At 34.9% G+C, this 12,228-nt stretch overlaps 1 protein-coding gene across 1 annotated transcript in view; it reads right to left on the bottom strand.

Moving 5' to 3' along the window:
- ALDH1A1 (aldehyde dehydrogenase 1 family member A1) overlaps positions 1–12,228 on the bottom strand; it is a 31,204-nt gene continuing 18,976 nt past the window's right edge. Inside the window, exons 7-13 of the mRNA XM_054004308.1 lie at positions 10,603–10,716; positions 8,915–9,017; positions 8,170–8,354; positions 6,527–6,691; positions 4,554–4,711; positions 2,956–3,030; positions 1–577 (exon numbers count right to left, since the gene is read on the bottom strand). Of these exons, the coding sequence (XP_053860283.1) occupies positions 505–577; positions 2,956–3,030; positions 4,554–4,711; positions 6,527–6,691; positions 8,170–8,354; positions 8,915–9,017; positions 10,603–10,716 (873 nt within the window). The 3' untranslated portion in view covers positions 1–504. The remainder of the gene's footprint in view (positions 578–2,955; positions 3,031–4,553; positions 4,712–6,526; positions 6,692–8,169; positions 8,355–8,914; positions 9,018–10,602; positions 10,717–12,228) is intronic.

The following is a 12,228-nucleotide window of genomic DNA, read 5'->3' as shown; positions in this document are numbered from 1 at the left end:
TTTAATATTTTTTAACATTATGCAGATTACATTCATGTAGCATGATGAAAAACTTTAATAGTCTGAGAAATTTATCTAGAGAAACATAGAAACATCTGGTAACTACTCTTTAGTGTTTTTGTTAAGGCCACAAAGCAAATGCAAGGAGAACTTGACATCTAACACGTACAAAAGCACATAAATTCAAACTGTACTTGTAAAATATACTGAAAAAGGAAAATTTTCATAACACTACAGAGAACTACAACTGCAAACAAAAGTAGATCTTTCTGTTTTTGAATTTTAAAATGAGTTAGCTGTGAACCAGACATTAAAGATATTTTTCATAATTAATCACATTAAGTTTTTCTATACTACTCCATATATTGTTAATGTAAGAAGGTACCTCTTATACAGTCAGAAAGGAGAAAAGTTAATGCATCAATTGGACTACAAAACAATTAAGAATTCAGATAGTCTTTTCAGATTAATTTGAAGATATTAATTTCTGCACCTCAAACAACATTACGAGTTCTTTTGAGGGATTTTGATGGTGACAGTCTTAACTTCTGTGTATTCATGAAGTCCATATTCTCCCCTAGATAAAAGAGAACCAAGAGCAGCATTTATGTATGGGTATTCTCAGTTCAGTCAGAGAGAAACAGAGAGGTTTCTAACCAGGCTGGGCCTGGGAAAGTTTCAAAGAAATGTAAATAATTCACTATCTCTCTTGTTGTTTACATTGTTTATAGATATGTTCTGCCACCATGCATCATTCACAGAGCACCAATGGTGGGAGATGTTTTTACTTTAAGACCAATGAAATTGGTCTGCACGATGTTCTCTATAAATAGAGCGGTGCATTTGAAATAAAGTAGAGTTTTCCTTGTTGCCTTCTGAACTGGAGTTCATTGTTCTCATCCTACCTCAACAGCGACATTTATGCTAATGCTTTTTATATGAGTTTTCTTCTGGATGGGATTTTCAGTGGTAGTGTGCAATTGGCTGGATATATAACAAGTACACTGGACATATTTGGAAGAGAACTGTGCAGCTAGACTGCTGCTGGAAACCTTTTGAAAAGCTACAGCAACGGTCTCCTGAGAAAAATGGCAGAGAGTAGTTTTATTTCTGTGAGTGGTGTTTAATTTAGAGTGTTTCTAAACTGGATTTCTGTACAGCAGATCAATAGCATGTTAGATCTTCACAAGTATGTTCAGCAAGTTATTTGTAAAGCTCTTCTGATGTCAAGAGCTTTCTCCAGAGTCAAAGAATAGGAACTTCATCTCAAGCAGATGGGGACAAAATTATTCCATGATGAAAACTGAGGCAGTGAAAGAGTTGAAATCTTTGGCATGTTATGAGCATGTTTCACCTTTATGTTTTCAGTGATGAGATGAAGCTTGTTTGTATTCCTAACTATTTGACATCTGATGTACTCAAACTATTTAGATATGACTGATTGCTCTGTGGAACAAGGGTTTGCTACACTGTAATGTTACATAGATCTCAATGCTGTCTTATTAGATAGATATATAAGCAAAACAGGAATCTCTGCTCAGGACACTTGTGCTGGATGAAAATGTTTACTAATTCCCTTCATTTATATGGATAATTTTATTCTAGGATCAAGGAAGTCAGTGGCTTAACTCAACCACATCCTATTTTTTTCAGTGTAGGTTTTGCACACATATTTCCACTTCACCTAGAAATGGTTGTCACATATTTACAAATTTTCTCATGACAGATATCTGGTGATGATTTTTTCCTTGTCCTATAATGGGAATATTTTTATTGGTCTGATAATTGTGACTTTGAACCTGAAAACTTTGTTAGCATGAAAGATTCATTTCTTTAAAATGTACTGTTATAGAGAACATTTTTGATAGTCTGTAATATCCAGCAAATAAATCAAAAAAATATTTCTGAAAAAGACTGTAATTCAGAATTGATTATCTCCCAATTATTGGCACCCGCACCCAACAAAGGCAAAGCTGTATTTGATAAAAATGGCCTAAATTATTTAAGAGTTTCAATTTCCAGGTTTCTAAAGCTCGCAACATTGGCTTGACTGTTTCTTTTGAAGTCAGTGGGAGCTCTGCCATCAGAAGCAGATTGTGCCCAGTGATGAGCAAGTATGAAAACACTACCCTTTATCTCTGAAGAAACTACATAAAGAGAAGCTCTGAAGGGCCTCACCTATATATATATCTTTTTTAGTCATTCTGTGGTTCATTAGAAGTGTTATGTATTTATTTTAATAAAAAAAGAAGGCTTACATATGCTAATTTTTACTCATTGCTTTAAAAATAGTTTGTTCTTGTACATATGGCATTTTTTTACAAAAAATGCAAGTAAGACTGGATATGATGCAAGTTGAAACAGGATTAAAACTCAGGGGTTTGAAAAAATTTGATTAGTTTATAATATATGTGTGCTACTGTGCTTCTATTCTGGGAAAAACAAAGGTCCAAAGACTACAGAGGATTATTTTCATCAAAACTTTTGACCTGACTGGCACATACTGTAAAAATATTAGTTTCAAAAGCTTTTAACTGAAAAATCTTGCTTAAATCAAGGATTTTGGAAAGTCTTGTGTTTTCAAAACCTAGCATTTAAAGAAGATTGCACAAACTACCCACAGATTAATCTTCATGAAAATGAGAATTTCTCTATATATGCAAAAACTGTAAACCATAAACACAATGGTCAGTTTTGCTTACCAGTATACTGCAACGATGATAGACTGCAAATTAGTCATATTGAAAAAGTGTGCCTCTAAGAAATTTTCTTATTTATTTTGTAAAGGAATTGCTGGTTGACATTGCCTCTGACAACATGATGCTTCTAAGCACTCTAGAGACTTATTTGCCAAAATCTCAAATGGGACATCCTAGTTATGCATATTTTAAGTCAGGCTTTGGAATTTCATTTTGAATTTCCTGTGAATCTACAGCTTTAAAAGTATTTACTTACATTTCTCGTCCATTTCCTGACATCTTAAAACCTCCAAAGGGACACTGAGCAGACAATGCACTATAGCAATTAACCCTGGAAGAACACAAAAATTACTTTTGACAGTGCGAAACAATTTCTTTTCACTTCCGAAAAATCAGGGGTTTTCTATCACCTCCAAAAGCCTATGGTCATAGTCACAAACAACATCTAAGTATATTTGCAAAAATATATGTAGTTTGAATTTGAGATAAATGAAGCATCAAAAGCAACTACAGTTATAAGAGTACTTAAACTCAGCAAGGGTCTTCAAGCCGAGAGACAGTCATATCTTTCTCTGATCATTGCAATAAAATTTCTAATTTGTACATAAGCTCTCTCACAAAAGGTTATCCACAGATAAGTGTTCAGCAGAAGAGTTTATCTACTCTTCCAATAGATAAACTCAGGATAGCTTCACTATATATTTAGGAAGTTCTGTTTGATTCTCATTTAAACCTTATTCAGTATTGTGGTTGAGAACAAAGACACAATAATAACTAAGAAAGGAATTTCACAGGCAAATTTTTAGGTATGAAGAATTTTGGTAAAATATGCATCCCATTTCGCTGCAGAGTAGCTCTTTTTGTCTTACAACCTTGTCAAATCAAATATTTTCTGTTTTCATATCTTATATTCTATCCTCCTTGCCACTCTACTGGTTTCAGCAAAAGAGATTCTGTTCATAGCCAAGGATTCCTAGACCACCAATCATGTAAGAGCAAATCCCGAATATTCCACTTCTATTCTAAACTTTCTTCCATATAAAGAATACCAAATCTGAAGGTGAGACTGTTAACTTATTTTTGGAAAGCATATGTTCTTAGATCACAGGCTTTAGGCAGGAATTTGTGCTGGTTGCCGGTGCTTTCAAATAAAATGTAAATTGGACACAGGTTTTGCATTCAAGTAAAATTGGTTGTTCTCCTTCTGATGCATTGAAATAACTGTAGGGAAGTGCAGGTCTTTGTCAGTGATTGTCATTAGACCCTGCTATGCCTCCAAGCTTTCACTCTTTCATTTCTTAGCTTTTTATTTTCCAGCTCCAATTAGGATGCCTCTTCATTTCTATTGCTGGAAATAGTTGGCCTTGTAGTAATTCTCCCAGCTTGTATATCCTTTCTTCGTTCAATCACATTTTATCAATCTGTCCCTTTACAGAAATGGGAAAGGCTCTGCCCAGGCTAACGGCCACTGAACTTCAGATAATTAACTTCTTTACACAATACCAAAAATGATCTCATTAATTATCTATTGGGCTACCCCCAGATCCTGAAGTAAAGGGCACTCTCACAGCATTTTCTTTTGCTTCTTTCTCTTTTTAGCAAGTAAATTTTCGGGTTTTTTTTGACTAAGTTTATCGGAAAATGGCATGATGACTAGTAAGAAGTAATTATTTAGTAACACATTAAATAGGGAAACATGTGGGAAAGATAAACAGAAGAGACAATGATCTACCTCTATAAAGATGACAAGGAATAAATATTAAAAAGACCACCCAAAATACTGTGAATATGTCTTACAATTAGTGCCATTGACACCTAAAGATCTAAAGTAAGAATTTTAAAAACTTTACTTACCATACTGTTCCAGCCTGAAGGGCAGCTGCAAATGTCAATGCTTTGTCAATGTCTTTGGTAAAAACTGCTGCTGCTAAGCCATAGGTGGTATTATTTGCCCTCCTGATAACTTCATCTATGGTTTTAAACTTCATGATTTGTTGAACAGGTCCAAATATCTGTATCAAACACATGTAAACATATGAAGTGAACTAGAATAACTTACTATTTGAAGTAATTGATTTTTTTAAGTTTACTTTTGTAAGATGACCTTATTCCTGAATTCATTCAGTCAAGAGTGAATAAAGTTCTAAAAATTACTATAAATTTGCATAAAGATTTTTGCAATATGAAGGAAGTCAAGATTACCTATTGTAAATAGTTCATAAAACAATAAATGAACAATGGAAACAAAGAAACAATGATCAAAAGGCACCCATTATAAAGGTAGTTAATATGGTGTCACAGTGTGCTACTGATTACCAACAAACTCATGTTTTCTGGACAAGCTGCATTTTTAAAGTCAAGAAAGACATTCAATTTTTTCATTCACCTAAATTTGCAATTAGAATTCTATTCCTGCAGGTAGCTGCACAACTGAGAATGTACTCCAAGTTAAACAACTAATTCTGCTTTCCATGTGGGTGTCAAGTAAGAGAATAGTCTTTCAGGTTCAGCTTTCCTGCTACCATTGTTCAGAGTTCTCAGCCAGAGGTACCCATGCCTACCACAGAACACCAAGACTATGTAGGCTGAGGGAGTATTACAACATCTAACTAATCATATTTCCATAGACTGTGAGCTTTCTACTTGACTGAGTTTTTAGTGCTGGTTTCTAGCTAGAGTTCTAAGGATTGATTTCCGTAGGTCAGAAAACCACTGAACATTCCTCCAGTATTGAAGTTGTGAGCTTCAAAACTCAGACAATCTTTAAAGTTTAATATTATTTAAACTGTCTTGGCTACTCATAGCTTCTTTGTTCATTACACTTAAAATAATGTGAGGAGCAATTCTGGTACTGCTGGCCAAAGGGTAACTAACAGAACTGTGAAAAAATTGTAACTGTGCTGTTTCCTACTTGACTCATAGTATGGTGGAAACAATCCAAATTCTGTCTCATACTGGTCTATCATGTTTTACAGCCCTCTTCCTGTCACAATTATTTCTAAATGCTGTGGTGTTCATTTTAACTCAGGCTGTTGGCTCTTGCCGGATGTAGTAAGTATGTTTAGGAGACTGCATCAGCTTTCTAATAAGAAGTAATATAATGGACACCAATTGCAGCCCAATTGCAGGAGTTATTAATTAAGGTAAACGTAAAAAAAAAAAAAAACCACAGCGAAGAGGTCATGACTTGACTTTGAGTCTTTATGTAGACAACTAGCTCAGATGGCAGCTCAGCATTCCCAAATGTCTCTGGTTCCTTCCAGACAGTCACTGGTGCTCTAGCATTGTCATCTTAGTTGGGACAGTAGCAGATTCTTCAATGAAGTGTAGACACATCTGCAAACTGATCTAAGTTAAGTAATCCCACAGGGGCAAAATGAAATGCCACAAACAAAATGTCTCTGGGAAGCACAGACCAACTAGTTTCTAACATTGCAAAGTAGCCACCTGGTGCATACAAGCACCAAGTGGCTTCTTAGGCAGTGTAGAACATTCATAAATTGTGCCTCCAAGGTTTACAGGTCACTGTGACTTTGATATGTGAGACATGGACAGTATGGAGCAATGCAAATAATCTAAACCCCAGCATTTATCTACTGCAGGAGCCTTTGCTGGCAGGGCAGCCTCATACTCCTCTCCCTCCTTGAGCAATCTGGTGAAATGGGCACCAGAAAACAACAAAAGGACTTTAAACACCACCAGGATGGAACAGCAGGTTTAATGAGAGAATTTTCATGTAGTCACTTGATCTTCTAAATGAATATTTTGTACAGATATTTAAATAGACGACTTCCAGAGAGAGGAGAGACTACTGAAAATTTATTTACCTCTTCTTTGGCGATGCGCATATCATCCGTAACATTAGAAAAAACTGTGGGCTGGATGAAGTAACCCTTGTCTCCCCATGGACCTCCTCCACATTCCAGTTTGGCTCCTTCTTTTTTCCCACTCTCAATTAGCTCCAGGATTTTTTTATACTGCTCCTTATCAATCTAAATTAAATTTCAGGAATGAAAACAACACATACTGATAACAGTTGGTCTTCTAGCTTATTAACCTAAAACTGTGTCCCTATGAGCTGGAGAAAAATATGGCTTTTTCTCTGTGACAGTACACCACAGTGAATAGACCTGATACAGGCTATAATTTTTTGTTTCTAGAAATAATTATTCTAGAAAGCATAACAAGGATCTGATGACAAAGAGGGATATTTAACATAACTACCATAAAAGAAATGCAGCTATACCCATAATTACAATTTTCCATTAAATGGGATCATACCAGTTCTAAAAGGAGTAATTTTTTCTAATCTATAAAATAGTTAAGCTTCAGCTAAAGGTTGCTAAGGATAAAAAGAAGTCCAAAAAGGCTTTGACAAATTATGAGACTGGAGGAGAAAAGAGTCTTTATGCTCATTCAAGTATTTTCATTATTGCTTTTTTCACATTTAACTTAATTTTTTAGTAAGAGTGTATTTACATCTCTCATTTAAATTGTTAGCATGAAATTCAAACTCAGTAAAGTCACTATAATATGAGAGAGCATTTCTGTTATATTAGCTGTACACTAGACAAATTGAGTTTACTTTTTTGAATCTTCCTGCCCTTTGACTTTTAAATTTATGCTGCTGAATTTATTTTCTTTATCAAAACATAATCCAGGATATCAAAATAATATTTTTAAATTTCTCAAATGTTTTGTGGCTTGGAGTGCATTTTTTCCAATTTACCGGGTGTCTTTTATTACTCAAAATGACTGTGATAACCAATAAAGAATATGTTACTCTATCAAATGCATGGGAGTGGTTTTGTCTCCTACTTTTTTTTTCTCTCTACTACTGCACTTTTTCCCATGCTTTTATTCCGTGTCCTGCAGTATAAGCTGATGTGGAAATAAGACTAGATGAGAACTATTGTAACAGTGTTGAGTTCACAGCATTGTGATAGCAATGGATTTTAATGCTGCATTTTAACATTCATTTGATGGGAAAGCTGTTGGTATGATCTTTTGACAAAAGGAGAAAAAAAAAAAAACCTCTTGCATTTTAATTGTGCAATATTCTAAAACTGAGAGCAGCATAATAAAAGTCTAGGGCTGTGAAAAAGGAAAAGATATTGAAAGTCTTATTTCTTCAAGCTAGTCACAGTGGCACTATCCGAATGAAAAGTTAGCAAACTCTAACATGACATAGGTGATTGTACTTGCACTTTTACAGATCTTGCACTGTAGCTTTCTCAAAGCATTTCATTTTTTAAATAATTTTTACTCTTCGATAATAAAAAGAGAAAGAGACCTTAAGCCTATGATATTGGCACAAACAACAATCCCTCTGATTTCTTCCTCTTTGTATTCCAGACTAACCTCTACAAAACTGTACTTAGCCTTGAAATTACTGCAACAGTAGGTTTAGAAAGACATTAAATTGTGGTGTCATGACAGAATTAGGGTGAAAACATGTAATATCACTCACTTGAGGGCCTTGCTGTACACCAGGCTTCAGAGGATCCCCAAGAGTATACTTCTTTGCTCTTTCAATGCTCCTGCGAACAAACTCATCATAAATAGGCTCTTCCACAAAAATCCTAGATCCTGCTATACAGCATTGTCCCTGATGATAGAACAGACCAATATGGGCAAATTCCACAGCAGCATCCACTGCAAAGAAATGCAGAGTTCGTCAGATCATAAACCTGAATCGTCACACCATAAATTCATTACTAACCTTTGTCATCTATCTAATTTTCCTTTCTAGCATTTTTATTTTTATGGCTCTTTAAAACACAGATATACAACCATTTATTTATGTCCACACTACCCTTCTCAAGAGCATCATGGTACACCTAGCTGAACATACATTCAGATATTCTGTGGGAAATGTGGATTTAATATTATTTGCCCTGTCAGGAGTATCAAGAAAAGTATTCAGACAGAAAGTTAATAAACTTGTTTAAGATCCTTCTATCTTATTTTCATTATTCCTTCATGCTTCATTAGGATGATCATTAATTACATTAGAGTGAACAGTCTTTCAGAGCTCTACATCTATTCAGAAGCAATCGATTTTGGTGGCAATCTAACTTAAAATTATGGCATGACCAGAATACATTAAAAATTACTTCTTTTTTGAAAAGGTTAAAATAATTTACTGACAAAGAAAGGAAAAATTGCATTGGATTTGCAATAATACTAGTTCATATAATAAAATTGCTACTAACAATCTGCATCTGCAAATATAATGTTAGGACTTTTTCCTCCAAGTTCCAAGGTAACTCTCTTCAGATTGCTCTTTCCTGCTGCTTCTTTAATCAGTTTGCCAACCTAAAAGGTAGGAAGAGGACAGCTTCATGTCAAAAAAGTTCATAATGACCTCTATAATACTTTTATAATTTCCTCAAAAGTGAAAATCAGTTAAGAGATTTCTACTATCCCAGTAATGAAATGAAAAATAAGTTAAAATAAAACAACTGAATGTACCCTATGAACTGGAAATGTTTTCTAGAAGTTTCCCCCTGTAATGTTAACTGCCAAAGATATATGGTGTTTTTTTTGGTTACTACCACTTTACTTGCACGTATCTCTAATCTAAAGCAGGCACAGGTTGCTGCTTCACCTGTTACTCCCATTAGGTTAAAATTCCTTTGTTTTATGCATGAGAAGGCTCTTTAATGTACAAAGTTTATGAGAAAACCTACACTGGCTGCAAGAACACTCTTCCTCTTTTCAATTTCTCTCTTGGATGAATGAAGAGGAGAAAATGAACACTGCAAGCTAGAACCCATACCCTGCTTTTTTCTACTGATTACATGGCTGAAGGAACTACTTACTGTGAATTGCCCTGGAAAAGCTGTGAAGGAAAAATCTGCTTGTAGCTCTTGTGTCTGTGGTATCTAACTGCCTGTGAGTAGCAACCATTAGGCAAACTTCCTCCCTCTGTCAGCCTTCCTGCCATCATTTCTCATTGCTAAATTGCACTGCTGGAAGAGAACAGTCACCAAACTCTAGAAAAGACCCTCTGGTCCATCTGCCTTTGGAGGTTCACTGGGCACTGGGAACTGTAGTTGTCACTGTCTATTGGGAACATCTGTGGGATATTTCTCAGATGTCAGGGTTTTGGGTTGTTTTCATTTCCCATTACTGTAGAGCTGAAGGTTTCTGAAAGTAAACATAGCTCTTGCACTCAGTGTGTACTGATCTCTGACATGAAGCAATGATATTTATTTTGGAGTCTCTAGCCAAGAAGTTGAGACCAGATAGCAGCTTTTCCATTTAGCATGCATTTAGACAGACAATATAATGAACTGTATCAAAGAAATAGCTAATCCTTAATCCTATATATAACCTGTAATGAGAAATATTCAATTATAGCACTCACAGTTTTTCAGAGTGAAGGTTAGGGAAAACTAAGAGTGACCTTCCTTTTAAAAAGCTACATATTCAAACACTATTCTAAGACCACCCAGATGATACTAAGTATCACTGAAATACCAAAAAGTCTGTCGGCTCACGTAATGTGTGCAGACTGAAGAATGAGATTTCCTAGGTACCTTCCTGTCATCCCATTGTTATTAAACTCAAAGATAACAGAACTTCTTAAAAAAAGAATGTTATGAAAAAGTTTTGGTTTAAAGGAGTAAGACTTAAAATATGCTTGGTATACTAGGACCTACTGTATCTCATGGACTGCCTTTGTTTAAAGGGCTTTCCAGCAATAGAAACATTGTTTAGATATGTTTAAAGTTAATAGTAACCAACAAATCATTAAACAGACTTTGTTTAACAAACCAGCAGCCTTAAGAAAGAAGACAGTTAAAATAATTACACTGAATAAGTTAGACATTAAATCATTGCTGGGAATCAGAGGGGCACATTTCCTGCTTATATTTTCTTGCATTCATTATAGTACCTCTGTAGAGCCTGTGAAAGCTACTTTATCTATATCCATGTGGTGAGAAATTGCTGCTCCAGCGGTGGGTCCAAAGCCTGGCACAATATTCACTACTCCAGGTGGAAATCCTGCCTGAATTGGAAGAAAGACTCCTGTAAATCTTGAGAAGGGTAATAACTATAAGAGCATGTGTTGCATGGTCTTCCCTTTTCAGTTCTCCAGCCACCTTTTCTTAGCCCTTTATTTCTTAGAATAAATATATTTATTCTCATCCCTAGAGGCCAATAAGGTTTAATTCTCACATTATTTACACCCTCTTTCTTTCACCTATCTTTTATGTTATTGAACTATCTCTTTATTTTCCCCCCAAAGAATATATTACTTTAGTTCTTTTTCAGTGCCATTTCTGAAGAAATATTTTTAAAAATTTTCTCACTCACATCTATAAAGAAATATTGCTTACTTTCACATCTGCTTCATTAAAGCTGTTGAATCAACATATGTGCCTGCTGATTTCTGTACGTTGATCTCCATGCTAGATGGAATTTAATTAATGATCTGCTACTGAAATTCTGTTAAGAAAAATGATGGAACTCTGGATGTAGGTTGGAAGTACAGTGGGTAACATGAGAGTTTACATCAAAAAAGAGGCAGATCAGCTACCAAGCATGAACAAGTCGATTGATAGTTTCAATATCTATTGAAAGTTGATCTATTGATAGTTTCAATAACTTTTGATAGTTTCAATATCTTGCACATTTTTTATGAAAATAAGCTTTTCCTATGGTTCAAAACAAATGCATTGTTTTCCATAGATCCTGTATTAGATATGTTCCATTCACAGCAAAATAAGCTATTTTCTTCCAGCAGCTTTTCAGGCAAACTCCAAGGATGTTCGAAGAGTAGATGGAATTTTGTTGTTTCATGAAGCAGCTGCACAATCTCAATGACACTTGTGGAACACAGAATTAAAATATCAAATAGATTCATATCCTACATTATCAATTCAATAAGTCTCTTTATAGCCCTAAATAAGACTTTGCAATTACATGCAGCAGCTGCATATTTTTTGGAAAATAGTGAATTTCAGGTGGTGACTTGGAGCTCCTAAAACTCATGTCCTGCATTTTAGATACCAGGTTGTTACTCTTGTTCAAGCAACTTCTATTCTATTCTATATAGTTTCATGCTCAGATACAGTCTGTTAATGCTTGCTATGCTAATTTAATTTCCCAGATAAATATTTACCCTGAAATTGATGAGACAATGAAGTTCTTTCCATTTGCTTAGCATTGACTTTCTTACTTAATTTGTGTAGAGAAATATCTCTTTGAGCATTTAATTTCCATGTTTGTTTTAGAAGCTCTTCTCTATATATTAGTAAGGGAGCCTTGTGAGTGCTATTAAGCAAGATAGCGAAGGTTACCAGAGGTGACTATATATATATATTTTTTTTTTAAAGTGGGCACTTGGGAACTAGAAAGTGAAATTAGATATTCAGATATTTTCACAAGTCTAAAGCAGATATTGAAGTGATCACTGGCAGGGATTTGGCCTCCAATGTACTTTTGATATTCTGGATACTTATCACATTCCCACTTCTGAGCTTTCCTTTCAAGAAATCAGAATATCACAATAGATATT

This window comes from Vidua macroura, chromosome Z, assembly GCF_024509145.1.
Source record: "Vidua macroura isolate BioBank_ID:100142 chromosome Z, ASM2450914v1, whole genome shotgun sequence".
Taxonomy (NCBI): domain Eukaryota; kingdom Metazoa; phylum Chordata; class Aves; order Passeriformes; family Viduidae; genus Vidua; species Vidua macroura.
This window is presented reverse-complemented; position numbering and strand designations above follow the sequence as displayed.